General features: G+C 38.4%; 1 protein-coding gene across 25 annotated transcripts in view; it reads right to left on the reverse strand.

Moving 5' to 3' along the window:
* The window catches only part of LOC127349534 (uncharacterized), a 36148-nt gene that overhangs the window by 8666 nt on the left and 14912 nt on the right, over window positions 1-12570 (reverse strand). For 3 of the 25 annotated variants that reach the window (XR_007880320.1, XM_051375373.1, XM_051375361.1), the window contains exon 10: window positions 9124-9158. The exons of 3 other annotated variants lie outside the window; for them this stretch is intronic. Coding sequence is in view for 21 of the 22 variants with exons in the window: in XM_051375373.1 (XP_051231333.1) it covers window positions 9124-9158 (35 nt within the window). In the remaining variant the exon portion in view is untranslated. Of the gene's footprint in view, window positions 1-2809; window positions 3786-4568; window positions 4604-4677; window positions 4849-8428; window positions 8680-9123; window positions 9159-9283; window positions 9404-9512; window positions 9555-9700; window positions 10005-12570 lie in introns of those variants that run through there. 19 more of the 25 variants (XM_051375371.1, XM_051375357.1, XM_051375374.1 and 16 more) reach the window with 14 other exon arrangements.

Raw genomic sequence — 12570 nt, forward strand, 5'->3', positions numbered from 1 at the left:
AAGGCTTCGCTAGCTGGGTGCACTCATGTTTTATTTTGCTTTCTGTGCTTGCTTTTTAAAACGACGGGGACAGATCCAGCATGGACAGTTACCGGAGTGAGGGATATGAAGCATCTGTCAGAGAAGGTAAAGAAACATGAGAACACCAGCTGGATGACGGCCACAGGATTGCGGTGAGGAAACATAATGAGGAGGTGGATAAAAACAGGCACATTTTATCCATAATGAGCGATTGTGTGAAGTTTTGTGGGACTTTTGAGTTGGCCTTGCGTGGGCATGACGAGACTGACTCGGACTCCTCGGAAAACCCCGGCATTTTCCGGGGCTTGGTGGATTTTGTTGCCTCCCTTGACAGTGTGCTGGAGGAGCACCTGAAGACAGCTACCAGCTAAGGGCACGTCAAAGACGATGCAGAAGGAGCTGTTGGACTGGAAATAGTCAATTCAGTTCAGTTTGAAATGCAAATGAAAGGCTTGTGTTTGTGCAATATGATGTTTATGTTTTTGTGTAAGAATAGTAAGGTATCGACCAAAACAACATAGTATCGAGTAGTATTGAAACTGCGCCTGTCAAACGATACCTGCAATCGGTTCTTTTTGTACCCACTACCCAGATCAAGAAAAAAATGACTGTTTCTATGGTTTTGCTTTGTATGGCGGTAAAGCAGTGCCTAATAGTCTGTGGGGAAGTTGGCTGGTCAGCATTCCCAGATCAACACATGGCTAATTTAAATATTCAAATAAGCCATGTGCAGTTGCTACCACCAGGCTGTCAATCAAGCTCTCAGACAGAGAACATAATGTTAGCTAAGGTAGGTTGTTGGACTGAAATTCTGAAAATGCTCATACTCATATGTAGAGAGGCAAAGCCTATACATCTGAAACAGAAGGTGCTGTATTTGTTTTACCCTTTATCTATCCAGATAAAAACATTAAGAACAGTTTCTGTATGATGTTTATTAGACGTTGATGACGTGCTGAGAGCGGGAGCTCAACGTACACGTCCCAAACAGATAAGATCACAACAATAGCATGTGTTCATAAACCACCCTTGTTCGTTTTCATACAATATGTTGGGAAGTTGCAATAAATATCAATACATTATGTTCTATATCCCTTTGTGTTGTGTCTCTCCTTCCTCTGTTAAGATAACTGAACATTTTGTGAGTCTCGAGGCATTGTCAGCCTTTATATCTCATTTGTAAATGCTTAATAAGCCATAGATAGTGCTCACTTTAGATAAGCTCGTGCAAAATACTTAATTAACGAGTAGTAAGTGCTTTGTAACTGTGAATTCCTGCATTAATAACTGTTTATAGGCCATCATTAGAAAATTCATTTGTTGTGAGTTTTATAGAACATCTGCTAACACAGTCACTAATCATTAATACATGTCTGAATAGTGGATGTGCAAGTGCATGCAGAAATGTACAGTACAATGAAGAGTAAAACATTTAGAACTGTGATTATAAACCACATAGTAATGACTATTTACAGCAGAATCATGCTTTATAAATGATGAATTCAGTATTTACCAATCCATAACTAATGTGCTTATCAATGATGAATAAAACATTTTTAACTGTGTTTCTAAACTACATACTAATGTGTATTCATGCTTTATAAATGATGAATTCAGTATTTATTCATGCTTAACTAATGCTTAATAGTGTGTACTCATTATAAAGTGTTACCCCTTTATGTAATATGGTGGAAAAACATATTCAAATTTAAAACCTGATCATACCAAACAAATATATGCTTGCGTGTCCCCGTGTATGCAAAGTGTGCTCCTTTTTGATATGAAGGAAATGGCCACCCTAACACGGAGCAACCGATGATAACTACAGGTAATATGTAATATATATATATATGTTATTATTCTACGTTGTACATGTTTGTACAGTTATTAAATATTTGAGCACTTTCAAAGTGTATTTGTGTAAAAATCTTTTGAATGGGGAGGAGTGGTGACATTTACAAAGTTGAAAATAAGTATCGAATGAAGTACTCAATTGGTATCGGTATCGTGTTAAGGGTACTGGTATCGATACTTTTTTAAACGATACCCAGCCCTACTGACTATTTCACTGAGCACTAGTGTCCTGCAGTTTGTGTTAAATTGTATTGCGATGGTTACAGAAACAAAAAAGTATGGCACAGCCCCACCGAGAATATTTTTCACCAGCCGCCACTGCTGTTATATCTTGGTTAGGTTAAGCACGCAAAACCCAGCTCTGGTAGTGTGAAATTGAGAAGACCATTCTGTCCTGTCAAATGCTTTTTCAGCATCAAGTGAGATTGCAACAGCTGGGTGTTGGAGAGATGCAGCCTCTGATATTACATGAAAGAGTCTTATATTAAAAGCAGCATGGCATCCAGAAAGGAAGAGTCCAGAAAGGCCCCAGCCAGCTGACAGAACCGCCTTGTTGTGAGGCAATAGTACTGAGAACAAGAGAAAAAGAGCCATTTCAGAAAGAAAACTAAACGCTAGCAAGGACATGTATCCACTGTGTAACATTTAACAGGATGTATTGGCAGACAGGGAATGTGATATTCACAGATATGTTTTCATCAGTGTGTAATCACCTGACTATAAGAATGTTGTGTTATCATTACTTTAGAATGAGCCGTTTTTATCTACAAACGCTACCTTCCATGGAGTCTGCCATGTTGAACTGACATGTTTCTATAGCCCACAATGAACAAATCAAACATTCAACTGTATAGGGGCCTTATGCAAAACATCAGATATTTCCTTTTTCCTCTAAGATGAAGATTAAGAGAAACACAATCAAGAAAATACAAACTGAACATGAATGTAGTCACTTTTATTTTAAAATGTTTGTCATTGGCTGGCAGCTATCTCTATGTCTATCTCTACTTGTCTCTCTGACACAGGTCTCCTGTTTCTTATTGTCTTTGGAAGGAACTGCAGAGAGTTCAGTAGAGTTCAGCTTATCAGAGCCCAAATTTAGTAGGTCAGAGTATTTAGCATCATATACTGTATCTCACACACTATAACAAGCTTTTCCTGGCAAAAATGCTGATACAGAATGTATTAGTGAAATGTTCACTGACAACATATTTCATCAAGCAATACACTATCTGCTCACAGTGACTGCAGTGGTTATGGTTATTTTTAGGAGCTGGCACTGATACAGAAAAAATCAGCAGAGATTTGAGACATATGATTTTTTTATTAACATCTAACCAAAATCACAATCTTTTCCTAACCTTAACCAAAGGTCTTTTATTGCCTGAACCTAAGCACAAACAGGAGTCTGGATGTGAATCCTGGATTCCTGTGTCACAGTCCTGCACTTTATACCCGCTGGCAGCTAGTTGAGTTTTGTCAAAAGAAGTACATTTTCACTGCTCCCTCTTTTACTTTCCATCGAGCTTTGGCTTCAGATTTTCACCTCAGTTGTTCTCAGACCACACTGTGCTGTCACTTTCTGTCAAATAAGTGATGTGTACCTCACTAACTCCTCCCTCCTCTCATAAGCAAGACAGACACTTTGACCGAGAGAGAGACAAAAAAAGACATGAGTGAGAAAATACAGAATCAAAGCTTCCACCCACTACTCACACACAAAAACACAACAGCAGATTAATGTGATAAAGCATCAGTTCCACTCAGAGCTACAGTCCCAGTTGAGTCTATCTGGTGGCAGCATACACAACATGTGGCTCCAGCTCTCTCTCTGGTGCAGGTCTGTGGTTTCTTTTTGGTTTCGCCTGGAAACGTAGAGCTGCGTAGTTCAGGTCATCTGAGTCCAGATTCTGTAAATCAGAGTATTTAGAGTCACATACTCACAAACACTGTAGCTGAGTTTGCTCATTGGTGGATTCGAGTGTTGGACCACAAAAAATAATGTAAACTGAGATGAGTGTTAGTTTAACTAAGTCTAATTTAAATGCATTTTTTTTAATAGTATCCCAGCTGTGTTGCACAATTTAATATGAACAAGGAAAAACCTTATAATAATTTAAACTGAGGTTGCTCGAACAACAACGGAAATAGAATACCTTACAGTCTCCGTATTCATAATAACCATTTTGTTACTGTACTTGAGAAAACTATATGCAACAGGATGGCAGAACACTCAATTTAATCTTTCTAAAAGAATATCCTCTGGCTGATGCATTTTCATGTGTTTCATAGGGAAAACACAAGGTAACTGTTGGGAGGAAGGACAAAGTATGGCTACAACTAGCGTTTGTTCACATTCTGAGTAAACCAAATGCTAATGTTTTTAACTTTTCTTTTCTTTTCTTTTCTTTGCTCAAGTTAATGAAGTTATTCACATTTTTGCTTCAAGTTAATATACCTCAACTGTCAGTTTACAGTTTGAAGATGGCAGCGGAAATTAGAGTTTAAAGTATGAGTTAATAGGATCATTTCTACGTGAGGTTAAAGAGGTCTGCTGTGACTGCCTGTCTGAATTTGCTGTTTGATTCCACCTGCAGCAGCTCGGGACAAAGATCATTAACAGACTCATCATGTGTTCAAATGCAACTTTAAAACCATAACACACAGTTTGTGTAAGTTAATGGTGGGTTCACCTTGTTTCTTTCTGGCTGCGCTTCTTCTTTCACAGCTAAATGACAAAAGACAAAAGTCTGATTAGTTCATTATTACTGATCACATACTTTACTTTGGATTTGTCCGTCATGTTGACACAGCTCACTAGATGATGTGCAACAAATTATAAATGTACTGTACCTGTCTGAAGTTTCCTGATTTTAACAGCCAGAACAATGATGACTATAGTGAGGACAGCAGTCAGACCACCCAGGATCACAGTCATTCGGGTTGTCATTCCATCAGCCTCGACTATCATATCTAAAATGGTAGAATTAGATTTTTTTATCTGTTTCACTCAAAATGAATGGCCCAATGGTAACTTGCACGATGAAAATAATCTTAAGAGAGGAAAGGAGAACCTTACTTTGAGTTTCACAATCCACTTCATCATCTGATTCATCATCACCTTTAAAAAAAGATGATACAATTATTTTAAAATGGTTTGGTTTCTTGTTTGTCTTCCTGCTGTTTTCATACTGTGACGATACATTTGAGATAAACCGTAAATATGAGGAGATAAAGAGATCTTTATTAAAGATACGTCTTTACTGCAAACTTACCTTTAACATTCAAATGTGTTGCAGTGGAAATTACTGTATGTTTGCCTTTGTAAAGTCCACAGAAATACAGTCCAGAGTCAGATAAATCCACTCGCTTGATTTGAAGAAAAATAGTGGAGGCGTTGGAGCTCATTTCAAATTTTCCAGATGAAAAGCCATCACAGAAAAAAACGTTGCCATCAGATCTGTACATAGAGGAGATACAGCTGGGTTTGGTTCTGTTTGTCACTCTGAACCATTCTGTCTGAGTTGGACTTGTGGAAATGTTCGAGCACAACAGTCTGACATCTTCACCAGGCTGAACCTCCATAGACTGAGACTCAGAACCTGAGACAGAGATCCAGCCTGAAACACACAGCACAGACAACATGAGATTTACTCATGAGCTGAATATGCAACAAAAATACTTATAAATTAGTTCAACACAAACTAATTTGCAAATTAAAAAATAAAGGTGGGATTACTGGACAAAAGAAAGATTAGAATTGTACTTGCTGCTCGGAATAATTGAATAGCAGTACTTACTGAGGCTGCAGAGAAGTACAGCTGTTATTAAGTTGAAGCTCTTCATTGTGCGTATAACCGTGTCACAGGAAGAGCACTTTATATCACTGTAAAAGGGGCGGGGAAATGAATAATTCATTCAAAGAAGCTCAATTCTCTCACCAAGGAATATCTGTACCTGATGTTATCTAAAACAAAAATATGCCTCAAAGAATATCAAATGGCATCAAGTAACAATTATTCTGCCACTGTTCCAGTTTTATATAGCCATCATGAAAGATAACAGTCTGATACAGCAGGTCAGACAGTATAAATCACCTCCAAGTCTGTTGTTATTCATCTGTATTCAAGTATGCCATTAGAACAATGTATTGTTCCTGTCACAATAAAAGCAAAGTTATGAATGCACATCATAACTATAATATCAAGTAATGCTTTATTAGATTAGTGAACTAAAATATATTATAACATCTAAAAAATGAACAAGAGCATGATTACAAACAATGCTTAAATGGAAGGGGGCAGTGTTGGAGGACTATGTAAGGCTGTTGCTGCGTACGCCCAAAAACTTTGTGGCTCTCACTCTCAGCACAGAGGCCCAATTGATTTGTTTTTTTTATATCACTGTTGCTGACATAGTCTGCCTCTACTATGTCTTTAGGAAACCTATTGATATGACTGAAGCTGGATTTTGTTCGACAGTTAGGTGTAAACATTCTGAATAGCACTGGGCCGAGCATGTAGCCCTGAGGAGCACCAGTGGGTGGCTTGATGGAGCTAGAGATACATTTCCTCTCTCTCTCTCTCTCTCTCCAGTCTCTCTCTCTCTCTCTCTCTCTCTCTGTGTTGTGTCAGTTCCTCCAGTGACAGAGGGAGGTGTTGACAGAAAAAACACTGCCACTCTAACTCAATTCAATTCAAATCAATTTTATTTGTATAGCGCCAATTCATAACAGAAGTTATCTCAGGACACTTTTAAAAATGGAGCAGGTCTAGACCGTACTCCTTATAACATTATTTACAGAGACCCAACAGTTCCCACCATGAGCAAGCACTTGGCAACGGCGGCAAGGAAAAACTTTCTTTTAAGAGGCAGAAACCTCGGACAGACCCCAGCTCTAGGTGGGTGGCCCTCTGCCTCGACCAATCAATGTAAGTACCCACAGCATACTTTATCGAACCCATAGGAGTTATTGTAGACGTACACATGCCACACCTCCGCAGTCCGAGACTCAGAACCTGAGAAAGAGATCCAGCCTGAAGCAAGCAGCAGACAACATGAGATTGATCCCTGAGGGTATAATGCAACAGTTACTATAACAAGGCTACAAAACAATGAATTCACTACGAATATTCAAATTTAAATTCTGGTAAGGTGCTCGTTATATTATTTTGTGCTGAGAATAATGAAGTGCCAGTACTTAATGAGGCTGCAGAGACATAAAGTGGTTACCAAGGTGAAGCTTCACATTGTACGTTTAATCAATAACCATAAATAACCAGCATGGCGTGCGAGTCCAGAAAGGCCTTAGCCAGCTGACAGAACCACGTTGTTGTGAGGCAACAGTGCTAACCACTTTATCACTGTACCGCCTGTTTTGTCCTAAAAATGGGCTTTACAGGCTCCTCCTCCATCAAACCTCATATTTTACATAACATTTTGAAATAAAAAAAAAATAAAAAGAGACTGAGAACAAGAGAAAAAGAGCCATGTCAGATAAAAAAAAATAAACACTAGCAACAACATGTATCTTAAGGGTCCATTGTGTAACATTTAGTAGAATATATTGGCAGACAGGGAATATGATATTCACAAAAAAAATTCAGTTGTGTATAATCACCTGACTATAAGAATTGTTGTGTTTTCATTACTTTAGACTGAGCCTATTCCGTCTACAAACGCTACTGGTCACCTTCCATGGAGTCGGCCATGTTGAACTGCCATGTTCCTACAGTAGCCCAGAATGGACAAACCAAACATTTGACTGTAGATAGGGCCTCATGCATTTTATGTGAGTCTCCACTAACTCATTTTACCTGCTGCTTGTATTTTTGATTATATTCTTACACATCACAGCCAGACTGCCAGGAGAGAGCAGCTGGTATACTCTGCTACAGTGAAATGAATTCACTTTGCAGCATCAGAAACCTGATAGATGAGAGTTCAACCTGAAGCTATGGCTGAGTGTGTTCATCTGGATGTGTTCTCTGACAAGAGTGCGTTGATGTTTGAATGCAGATGTTGATGTGGCTTGTGAAAGTAAAGTAGTAAAATAAGTCTGGGTAAAGTAGAGATTAATGTAGAATATATAATAGTATCATTGCTCTTTGTGTAGCAGGTTGTTGGTGTTTGTGGTCAGGGCTGAAGTCTTCCTGTGGTGGAGACTTTGTTTTTCACTCATAAAGACAATGTTTTTCCCCACAGGGGGCTGATTTGTTCCATCGTTACTGATTTTCTTCACTTCTTTCCATATCCAGAAACTGGTAGTATTTACCCAAAAGCAGGTAGGTCAGTTTTAACTGTTTATTTTTGCTGCAAAGCTTTGACTTCAGAGGCCTTGTGACTTTCACAGCAGTTGTGCTCAGACCACACTGTGCTGTCTCTTCCTGTGAAGTTAAGTGATCTCACTCCTCCCTCCCCCCTGACAGACCGTTTGACTCTCCCTATGAGGGCATTTGACAGTCTTCAGTGTCCTTTGTGTCTCATCAAACGTCAAATATGTCCTCTTTCCTCTCAGTGCAAATGAAAATGAAAGTGATATGCAAATGATCAATGAATATACAGTAGGAACTTTATTATCAAACTGTTTTTGCCTCCACACACACAGAAATACACAACAGCAGATTCATATAATAAAGCATCATTTGCACTCAGAGTTGCAGTTCCAGTTTGTTCCTGAGTCTATCTGCTGACAGCATAAATAACATGAGTCTCCACTTGTCTCTCTGATGCAGACCTCCTGTTTCTTATGGTCTGTGGAAGGAACTTCAGCACTGCAGGGTCCAGCTGATCAGAGCCCAGATTCTGTAGATCAGAGGATTTAGAGTCATATACTGTCGATCACACAGTGCAGCTGAGTTTCCCCCAAAATCAGTAGAACTGCTGGATTTGAGGGTTGTACCACAAATGAATCATTCAAACTGATTTGAGTATTAGCTATAGTTTAGCTAAATTTAATTTAAATGCTGAAACAGGATTTTTAATAAGATCCCAGTTCTGATAAACGATTTAAATTAAAACAAAGAAAAACTATTTCATTATTTAACCTAAAATTAGAGTTTAAAGTATGAATTAATAGGATCATTTCTATGTGAGGTTAAAGAGGTCTGCTGTGACTGCCTGTCTGAATTTGCTGTTTGATTCCACCTGCAGCAGCTCGGGACAAAGATCATTAACAGACTCATCATGTGTTCAAATGCAACTTTAAAACCATAACACACAGTTTGTGTAAGTTAATGGTGGGTTCACCTTGTTTCTTTCTGGCTGCGCTTCTTCCTTCACAGCTAAATGACAGAAAACAAAAGTCTGATTAGTTCATTATTACTGATCACATACTTTACTTTGGATTTGTCCATCATGTTGACACAACTCACTAGATGATGTGCAACAAATTATAAATGTACTGTACCTGTCTGAAGTTTCCTGATTTTAACAGCCAGAACAATGATGACTATAGTGAGGACAGCAGTCAGACCACCCAGGATCACACTCATTAGGGTTGTCATTCCATCAGCCTCGACTATCATATCTAAAATGGTAGAATTAGATTTTTTTTATCTGTGTTTCATTCAAAATGAATGGCCCAATGGTAACTTGCACAATGAAAATAATCTTAAGAGAGGAAAGGAGAACCTTACTTTGAGTGTTACAATCCACTTCATCATCTGATTCATCATCACCTTTAAAAAAAGATTATTTCAAAACGGTTTGGTTTCTTGTTTGTCTTCCTGCTGTTTTCATACTGTGACGATACATTTGAGATATACCGTAAATATGATGAGATAAAGAGATCTTTATTAAAGATACGTCTTTACTGCAAACTTACCTTTAACATTCAAATGTGTTGCAGTGGAAATTACTGTATGTTTGCCTTTGTAAAATCCACAGAAATACAGTCCAGAGTCAGATAAATCCACTCGCTTGATTTGAAGAAAAATAGTGGAGGCGTTGGAGCTCATTTCAAATTTTCCAGTTGAAAAGCCATCACAGTAAAAAACGTTGCCATCAGATCTGTACATAGAGGAGATACAGCTGGGTTTGGTTCTGTTTGTCACTCTGAACCATTCTGTCTGAGTTGGACTTGTGGAAATGTTCGAGCACAGCAGTCTGACATCTTCACCAGGCTGAACCTCCATAGACTGAGACTCAGAACCTGAGACAGAGATCCAGCCTGAAACACACAGCACAGACAACATGAGATTTACTCACGAGCTGAATACGCAACAACAATACTTAAAAATTAGTTCAACACAAAATAATTTGCAAATTAAAAAATAAAGGTGGGTTACTGGACAAAAGAAAGGGTTAGAATTGTATTTGCTGCTCAGAATAATTCAATAGCAGTACTTACTGAGACTGCAGAGAAGTAAAGCTGTTATTAAGTTGAAGCTCTTCATTGTGCGTATAACTGTGTCACAGCAAGAGCACTTTATATCAGTGGAAAGGGGCGGGGAAATGAATAATTCATGCAAAGAAGCTCAATTCTCTCACCAAGGAATATCTGTACCTGATGTTATATGAGACAAAAATATGCCTCAAAGAATTTCAGACGGCATCAAGTGACAATTATTCTGCCATTCATACAGTTTTATACAGCCATCATGGAAGATAACAGTCTGATACAGCAGGTCAGACAGTAAAAATCACCTGCAAGTTTGTTGTTATTCATCTGTATTCAAGTTCAAAATAAAAGCAAAGTTAGGAATGCAAATCATATCTATAACATTAAGTAATAGTTTATTGTATTAGTGAAATAAAAAATAATATAACATCTAAAAAGTAACACAAGCATGATTATAAACCGTGCTTCAAAATCGGGCAGTGTTGGAGGACTATGTAAGGCTGTTACTGCGTACACCCCCAAAACATTGTTCCTGTCACTTACACCATTGACTTGTTTGTTGTATCATTAATAATATTAGTAGTATTTTTATTGTGATATTCTTTGTTCTCTGTTTTTGCACTACTTTGCCCTATTGCTGCTGTGTCAACCTGAATTTCTCCTAAGGGGGATAAATAAAGGAATATCTTATCTTATCTTTACTATGTCTTCAGCAAACTTACTGATATCACGGGAGCCAGATTTTGTTTGACAGTTAGGTGTAAACAGTCTGAATAGCACTGTGCCGAAAACATAGCCCTGAGGAACACCAGTGGGCAGCCTGATGGAGCTAGAGATACATTTCCACTCTCTCTCTGTGTTGTGTCATTTCTTCTACTGACAGATGGATGTGTCGACAGAAATATCACTGTCATTGTAAGCACTGTAAGTACCCACAGCTCATTTTATCAGACCCTGAGGAGCTATTGTACACATGCACATACCACAACCTGCACAGTACAAGACTCAGAACCTGAGACAACGTTCCAGCCTGAAACAAGCAGCAGGCAACATGAGATTGATCCCTGAGAGTATAATGCAACAGTTACTGTGACAAGTCTACAAAAACAATGAATTCAGTTCTAATATACAAGTTTAAATTCTGGTGGGGTACTTGTTATATTATTTTGTCCTGAGAATAATGAAGTGCCAGTACTTACTGACGCTGCAGAGATGTAAAGCGGTTACCAAGGTGAAGCTTCACATTGTGCTTTTAATCGTGTCACTGCAATGACAGTTTGTACCACTGAGCTCCTATGAAGGGTGTTAAGGGAGGCGGAGTGTCTTTTGCTTTTCTTTGTGCCACTGACACTGACCTGTCAATGCATTCATATCTATTTTTGTTTAAAATAGTTTATTCTCAGATTTTTTATGCAACAAAAACAATGTACTGACATGGCAGGATATAACACACTACAACCAAATGTACTGCAGTACAACATAGTACCCATAGGGGTACCCCCATTTTAGAAACACTGGTGTAGGGCATGTTTTAAAGGGATAGCCTTGGTCTTAGATCAATTGATTTTGTACCCAGAAAACAGGCCAAAATCACTGACATGTTTAAGAAGGTGTGGAACTGAATGATGTGGCATAGAAAATATCAATGAGAGATCATCTGCAGAAAGGTTAGCTTTAAAATCATGTTTGAAAGGTGTGATACCTGTTATATCCTGGTTAGGTTAAGTATGCAAAACCCAGCTTTGGTAGTGTGAAATTAATAAGACCATTCTGTCCTGTCAAATGCTTTTTCAGCATCAAGTGAGATTGCAACAGCTGGGTGTTGGAGAGATGCAGCCTCTGATATTACATGAAAGAGTCTTATATTAAAAGCAGCATGGCATCCAAAAAGGAAGAGTCCAGAAAGGCCCCAGCCAGCTGACAGAACTGCCTTGCTAACCACTTTATCACTGTACTGCCTGTTTTGTCATAAAACTGGGCTTTACAGACTCCTCCTCCATCAAACTTCATATTTTATTTTAATTCTGCAATCAAGAAAGTAAAAGAGACTGAGAACAAGATAAAAGGAGCCATGTCCGAATGAAAATTAAACACTTGCAAGGACATGTATCCACTGTGTAACATTTAGTAGGATGTATTGGCAAAAAGGGAATATGATATTCACAGATGTGTTTTCATTTGTGTGTAATCACCTCACTATAATAATTGTTGTGTTTTCATTACTTTAGAATGAGCAGATTTTAGGTAGAAATCCTACGACTCACCTTCCATTGAGTCTGCTGTGTTGAACTGCCATGTTCCTACAGTAGCCCAGAATGGACAAACCAAACAGTTGACTGTAGATAGGGCCTCAT

This window comes from Dicentrarchus labrax, unplaced genomic scaffold, assembly GCF_905237075.1.
Source record: "Dicentrarchus labrax unplaced genomic scaffold, dlabrax2021, whole genome shotgun sequence".
Lineage (NCBI taxonomy): Eukaryota > Metazoa > Chordata > Actinopteri > Moronidae > Dicentrarchus > Dicentrarchus labrax.